Genomic DNA, 7,617 nt, shown 5'->3' with positions numbered 1-7,617 from the left:
ATCCACATTTCATACCTAATTACTAATGAAATATTAGAATGAGTTGGGCAGTTATCAAAATTCTATTTAACAAGACAATGTCTATATATAAAATTATTAACATAAAATATAAACTGCAGGTAAATTATAACACTAAAAAATGAATATTTTATATAAAAATACTTATTAAAAGGAAATACACCTCACACGTGGATGAACATTTTTTTTTTAAATCGAATTAACGTATAAAGATATAGAAAATTCTATATACTGCATTATAACTGCATTACTATAATGATTATAATATAATTATGATAATATAATCTCAAGTGTGACACTTTTCTTTGCTATAATATTGAAGATATTTTAATTGCATCACAAATTTTATCTTTCCTACATCGATATTTGTAGTTTTCTTATACAGAAATCATATTATACAAAGAACATTTACCACAACCAAAGTACAAAAATTAAAAACACATTTTGTCTTCAAAAAAGGAGTTACATTTCAAGGTTCGTGTTAGCCGCCCATAAGTACGGTCTTTAGTTCTTTAAGTGGATATAGAGCATTTAAGTTCCCTTTCAGAACCATATGTGAGTCTGAACCGTTCATTCAAGTAGTCCCCACTACGTATTGGAGGGAATCTGCAGCAAACATTGACAAACTTCATAGCAGTATCTTGTGTGTCAATGGAAAATTTAAGAAATCTACGCATATAAGCTTTTAATAAAGACAGATAATCTGTGGTTCTCTGTCACTTTTTTTTATCTAGTTTGGATAGTTTTCTCTAGTATAATTTATATAACAAAAAAAAACTTTTTTTTAATTTAAAATACTTTTTTAAAAAATTATGTAAAAACACTTCTACGCAAAATGTATAAGCTAATTTTAATTTATAAAAATGACTCGTCCAGAGATAATTTAGTGCCCCACCTTTTCCCTGTATTTACACAGAAGTATTTAAATTAACCAATAATAGAGTATGTTTTAAAAAGTAATTAAAAAATGTTATTATTATTTTTCTTTATGTTATCATTCAACCACCCTATATCATCACTGAGAGTTACATTTTTTAATAATGGGAATATTAGAATGATAATATAAAAAAAAAAAAAATTCAAGTCAACTTTCTTTCCCTCTATTTTTTTTTTTTTTGCCTTTTCTCTTTTTATACAACTCTTATGCTTATTTATTGGTTTCAGCCTGACTGGTTGAAAATTTCCTAATTGAAAAATAATATTTTTTTTCTACCTGGGAGGAGATGATTCACTGCAGCAACTTTCAAAGCATTCCACCATACAGTCTGAGGGTGGGTCGAAGAAGAATGCCACCTGAAAAATTGTACATCACTCATTCACATTTTCCGGGAAAATCTCTAGAAGACATCATCAGAATGTAGAAAGAAGATGATTTTTTTAAGTAACGGGTAGAAAGAACATCATTCTCACTATCTATGACATCAGAAAATTTCCTCGTTCATTCTTTTAAGATAAAGTCATAAAAACTTAAACATTAAGACTCCTTGAAAAGATATCATCAACATCTGATACAGTATTTCAGTGGATAAAGCATATCCTACACTAACTGGTTCAGTAACATCCATGTTTAAAAAAACTACTTTAAGTTCAAAATTCTTCATATCCTTTACAGGGAAGTCATGATATGGCAGAGTGGCACTTTGATCAACCCAAAATGCCGGAGAGAAGCTTAAACCAGATGTCTCACCTAGCCTTGTACTATCTCCCAAAACCCATTTACGTTTGATGTTAATGCATGCCAATTAAAGAGTACTTAACTAGTGAAAATATTTACTTAGAGTAAATATTTTTATTTAATAAAAAGAGTAAACGTGATTTGTCTTTGTCTTTTCAAGTACTTTTTAAATAGGTTGCAGGTGCATAAAGATTAAGTCTAATTACTTTAAATACGGAAAATATGAAAAGAACTATGAAACTTAAAATTTATAAAACATGAATAGCTTTGAATTAAAAAGAATAGAAAATAGTGCGTTGACAATGTAATAATGTAAAGGGAGTTTATACTACTTTCCAATTAAAAATTGACATGTACGTTAAGTTCATTAACTTATATAATAACTACTTTAAACATCTTGCCTATCGTAATTTCTGATTAATTCATAGTGTTAAAACTAACACTAACAGTAAAAAAATTAAGCTCTAACAAAGAAAAAAGGCTAAAACATGGATAATTTTGAAACAGATTTGGAGAAACCACAAAATATCCGTGTATGCATGAGAGAGTGCGGAAGGCATCCTCGGTTCAGTGTCCCAGTGCCTAAAAACCCACTCGACCCATAGAGCTTGGGGATCACGCAAACATCTCTAACTTAACCTCGCTTATCAAGTGTGAAGCATACTTCTTTTTGGTTTTCACGAAGAGAAATTTAAAGGTATAATTCTATTTATTCTCTCCTACCCTTTGAAATAAAATACTATCATGACTATCATTCAAAGTAAAAAATAACAATAACATAAAGAAACGGTGAAGTGTCTAGTAATTACTGAGTAACGTTGTTTTCCTGTTGACATAACCCTGTGAAGTGTTGACCTGCAATAGTAATGACAATAGTAATGGCAGCAGACTAAGATCTTAATATGTATATAAAACAGATTGAGAAGCTGCTCAATTATTTTCTTTGGTAAAAGAATAAAAGAAAAAAAGTATTGTTGGATGTGGATACCTGTATAAACAATTTGTCCATCTCTCCATCAAGTCTCCAATGTTCACTATTAAGGCCCTGTAGACACAAACCGCAAACACCTAAGGCTAGGAAAGAAGAGCAGAAAAAGTGCAATTTTTAGTGGAACTGTAGCCTAGAATCTCTATATAATACAGATAGAATCAAAATTAGTAATATACTACTTAATTAATTATGAACTCACCCTTCTACATGCGGCACATCCTCCCAGACTTGAGGCTCCCTGAACTTATCCTTGCAGATCTATAGTGAAAATCTCAAGCCTTTAATTGTACGAAATTATGAATTTAAAATATTAAATAGAATTTATGGATAAATAACAATATGAGCTCTAATAAACAAAGTATACGTGAGAAAGGAAGCATGAGATAAGGGTGTATGAAAGTGAAATAGGAGGGGAGGGTAGGGCACGTATGCCCTAGAGGAGCACCACGGGTCAAAACAAAAGGTATTTCAAGAAGAGGGAAAGGAAATGACAAGAGATGAGCATGATAGTAACAAATTGGACAGGTGGTGGTCCACAAATGGAAAGGAAGATTCACCATACATGACGAAAGAGGGAAGAATGATACAATTAAAAGGCCTGGGAGTATCTGGTCCTGAGGATGTTTCCTTTGCAGTTATTTTTTCTTAATTTTTTTTTCTACACAATGACACAGGGAGATAGGATCCCCAGTCAGTAAGGAGTTCATCTCCACTTTCTCTCCCTAATTACCAGGGACATAGGACAACAATAAAACAGAAAGTATACTATAGGTAAGAAGAGAACCTGCAGCCCAGGAACGCCATCCGTCATTAGGAGAGTGATCATGCCATAATCTGAATGAGGAGAGGCACCACATATCTGTTCACCAGAGACCAATTCACCTAATGAAATTGCAAGTCATATCACCAAAAGTAAAAGGTTACACAGGATAGTTGGTTTGAAAATCTGGTCCCTACTAATAAAACGGCATAAAAAACTTCAGAATATATTATAGAACTTAAACTTCAATTATTTCCAAAATAAACAAGCACATTATAAATATACCATACATTTCATTAAAAGAATTACATTATGTATTTCAAAATGGCATATGGAGTGCTGCTACATTGATGTACACTATAGTTCAGACCTAAAAATAAATACTTGAAAATGAAGAAACTATGTTCCTTTTTCAACATGCTGGTTAAGAGGAAATTGAAGTAAATAAAATAAAGTTGAAGTCAACATGGAAGATAAAATTTAAGTGTGCTAACGAATACATGCATGGATTTGAGTGAAAGGTGCTTTGCGCATCTTTAATATCCAGAAGAGCAAGATAAATGATAAACCTGGATAATGCAGTAGGCGGAGAAAAGCTGCTGGTTTGTTTAAGGCGCCTATCTTCTCAAAGTAATCTTCGTCCAGATTCAAGGACAAGGCAATCAGAGACAACAGGTTTTTTCCAGCAGCCCTGAGGTAGTTAAGAAGAATATGTATATTCTAAATTATACAAGAGATAAAACAAGAGACAACGTGCATATGATTGCCGGTCACAAGCGAACCATCCTTTCCTTCAGTATATAGCCACATATTGCACATAAGCACAAAAACTCACAATGAAAAGATGCACGAATGAAGTTCTAAATAAATACAACGGCCAGAAACCCCTCATGCCTATATATTAGTTAAATTTACGAAGAAATCAACATTCTATTGACACTGTTTGGGACAAAACCTAAAAGCAACAAATGTTGAAAGTGTAAACTTCAAGGAAAAGTCTTCCTCTCAACCACTGAAGCTGATTATGTAGCTATCTCAGAAGCAACAAAAGATATAATATGGTTGAAGAACCTTCTAAAAGAATTAGGAAAAGAGCAAGATGACTCTCTGTTGTTCACTGACAATCAAAGTGCTATTTTTCTTACTAAAAATCCAATTCTTCAATCCAGATGTAAGCACATTGAATTGAAGTATCATTTTATCATAAACTTGATAAATGATGGAGACTTGTTTTTGTTGAAGATTCCAAGTGCAGAGAATCCAACTGATATGTTAACTAAGACTGTTACAATAGATAAGTTGAGGCTTTGCATTGTCTCAACTGGCTTTCAAGAAAATTAATGATAAAGGTACTACACTAGGTCGTAATGTAAATCAAACTCTAAGTAGGAGAATGGTTAGTATTATGTGATTGATTTAGTCTCACATTGCTTAGGATTGTGAGATGTGCTTCTCTATCTTGCTATATAAGAGACCTATATAAAGCTTGATACACACTGAAATAAAAATACTTCCTAATATAATCGTGGACGTGTTAAATTCTTGTGTCGTTTATTTTTCTCTACTTTATTTTTTCTTTTATTGTCTTGTTCCTAACATAAACCCCTCATGTCTATATATGTTTGGGACAAAACCTAAAAGCAACAAATGTTGGACTTGTATATTTGCCTACCAATGACGACTTACAATACATGTTTGAATCAAAAATTCTTTTTAGGAGCTAATTAAACTCACAGTAGTTTCCAAAATAAAGATTCCATTGTAGGTTTCCAGTTTGGCAGCAATTCTGGAGTGCCCTCGCCAGAAAAAAAAAAAACTCAAATTAAGCTTGTGTTAAAACAAACCGGCCGTGTGCACAAACTAGAGAGTACAGTATCCATTCCCCATGAAATGGATGCAAAGGAACGCCATACCTTCAGAAGGCCATTGATTCAGATAAGCAATAGAGGGATCTTCTACAGGACCAATGTAGTAGCTCTCTTTTGGGTCACCTGTTACCAAGGACATACACAGTTTTCTTTCAAAATTAATTCTGCTTAAAATTGATTTTGAAGTAATGTGAACTCAATCAAGTCCGAGATTAATTTTAGATACTTTGCTGAAGAAAGAAAGGAAGAATACCTTTGGATAGTGAAGTAGGATGAAGAGTCTCGGCAAAGAGAGGAGTGTAGCCTCTATATTCCTTGCGTGCCAAGTCCATTTTTTGTTGGAGCGGAAGTGAGAAGAAGTGAGCACTTTGGTTGAAGACTTTCCTCAAACACTGGGTGTCCACCCCATGGTTCACAAGGTAAAAGAAACCATACTCCACACATGCCTATTCATTCGCCGCATAACAATACTGTATTTGTGAGAAAAAAAAAAAAAGAAAAAAAAAACAGATAGAAGATAAGGGAAGGGTACGAGTTGAAAACCTGACGGATGGAATCCGCCGTGGAAAGACGGTGGGGCGAAGAGAGGTCTATGATCGGAAGACTCAGTGTCGCAGCCATTTTCGCTTCAACTCAAATCGATCATCTGTCTTCACCTTCGCTTACTCCACGCTAAACCATTGAATCATGTCAGTATCAACCCAAATCAAATCTTTTTCTTCTCTTTCTTGTCTACATTATCTATAAATATTATTTTCATGATTCGCTATTTTAAAATAGGTTTAATTAATTGTATAGTACCCAGTTTGGGGTTAGTGTGTCAAATAGGTACCCGGTTTTAAGAATGTGTCCATTATATTTCAACTTTTGAAAATTGCTTCAATTAGGTCCCTTTCAGACAGAGTTGACTAACACCGTTAGTCAACGTGCCACGTGTCAATCTGTGGTTTTTTTTATTTTTTTCAAAAAAATTATTCTTTTTTAATTTTTTTAATTTTTTAATTTTTTTTAATTTTTTTTTTAAATAAAAATGCCACGTGGCATTGTAATGTCACGTGTCAGTGTCACTATTAAATGTCATTGTGTTGATTTCGATTTAATCTCCACATATGTCTTTTTTTTCAATTTAGTACCTAAATATATGTATCTGATTCAATTTTGTCCCATTTTTTTTTAAATAATTAAAATACTTTTGTAATCCATTTTTTATAAGATTAAAAATATTTATAATTAAGTATAAATATTTTTACAAAATTAAGTACTAATATTTATAATGTTTCTCTCAATTTCAGACCAAATTTATTATTTGTATAAATGTTATACTAATTTTTTTATTAAAAACGATTTTTTAACATATTACTTTATTAATTACTTTTTTATTAAATACTCATGTTTTGTTAATTTTTTTTTTCAAAATAGAACAATATTGTCTCTTACTAATTTTAAATCAAAATTTCTATTGGTAGGAACGTTATACTAATTTTTTTTTATTAAAAATGACTTAATGAAATGACTTTTACCACTAAATTTTATTATAAATATCAAATACTTAATTTCTTTAAAACTTTTATACTTAATTACTTTTAATTTTATTAAAAAATATTTTAATTATTAAAAATTATTAGGTCAAAATTGAATCAAATACACATAAGTAAGTACTAAATTGAAACGAAAAAACATAAATGGAACTAAATCGAAATTATCACAATGACATCTGATAGTGATACTGACACATGGCATTGCAATGCCACGTGGCACTGACAATGCCACGTGTCACACACAGGGATTTGACACATGGTATTTTTTTTAATTTAAAAAAAATCAAAAAAACCACAGATTGACACGTGGCATGTTGACTAACGGCGTTAGTCAACTCTGTCCGAAAGGGACCTAATTGAAATAATTTTCAAAAGTTGAGATACAATTGACACCTTTTTAAAACCGGATACCTATTTGATATACTAACAACAAACTGGGTACTGTACGATTAATCAAACCTTTAAAATACAACAAAACCAAAATATAATCACACATGTTGTTGTCATTCACTTGCACCCACCTACTACAACCAAATCTCTGCGCATCGTCTATCTCTTTCTACTCTATCTTCATTTTTTTTTTGTTGGGTTTTTCAATTTAATCCATTTTCTAAAATAAATAGTTAATATCTTATATCAAATTGATGCTAGTGTGAACTGTTCGTTGAGAACTTGCATGTTCGTTTTTTTCGTTTTTGTCTACATTAATTTTGGGTGATAAGATGTCACTTGTTTTCATTTATACGAAAATCAATTTTAAGTGATGA

At 31.6% G+C, this 7,617-nt stretch overlaps 1 protein-coding gene across 1 annotated transcript; it reads right to left on the bottom strand.

The window, feature by feature from the left end:
- Positions 1 to 322: 322 nt before the first annotated feature.
- LOC114179922 (2-oxoglutarate-Fe(II) type oxidoreductase hxnY-like) lies at positions 323 to 6,047 on the bottom strand. Its single transcript, XM_028066428.1, has 11 exons — positions 5,856 to 6,047; positions 5,566 to 5,758; positions 5,358 to 5,435; positions 5,179 to 5,230; positions 4,014 to 4,135; positions 3,469 to 3,566; positions 2,884 to 2,942; positions 2,682 to 2,738; positions 2,503 to 2,548; positions 1,232 to 1,311; positions 323 to 624 (listed from the first exon to the last, which is right to left on the bottom strand). The coding sequence occupies exons 1-11, from the start codon at positions 5,931 to 5,933 to the stop codon at positions 531 to 533; spliced, it is 957 nt and encodes a 318-aa protein (XP_027922229.1). The 5' UTR covers positions 5,934 to 6,047; the 3' UTR covers positions 323 to 530.
- Between the last annotated feature and the right edge of the window lie 1,570 nt (positions 6,048 to 7,617).

The sequence above is a fragment of the Vigna unguiculata genome, chromosome 3 (genome assembly GCF_004118075.2).
Source record: "Vigna unguiculata cultivar IT97K-499-35 chromosome 3, ASM411807v1, whole genome shotgun sequence".
NCBI lineage: Eukaryota > Viridiplantae > Streptophyta > Magnoliopsida > Fabales > Fabaceae > Vigna > Vigna unguiculata.
This window is presented reverse-complemented; position numbering and strand designations above follow the sequence as displayed.

Bases quoted from the DNA above. Each gene is read 5' to 3' on its own strand.
- LOC114179922 (XM_028066428.1), bottom strand. From the start codon at position 5,933: ATGGCTGCGACACTGAGTCTTCCGATCATAGACCTCTCTTCGCCCCAC. The intron at 5,436-5,565 runs GTATTCTTCCTT...CCTTGGTAACAG, and splicing joins TCCTACTTCACTATCCAAAG to GTGACCCAAAAGAGAGCTAC. The intron at 2,549-2,681 runs GTATCCACATCC...TTACTATTGCAG, and splicing joins TGGACAAATTGTTTATACAG to GTCAACACTTCACAGGGTTA.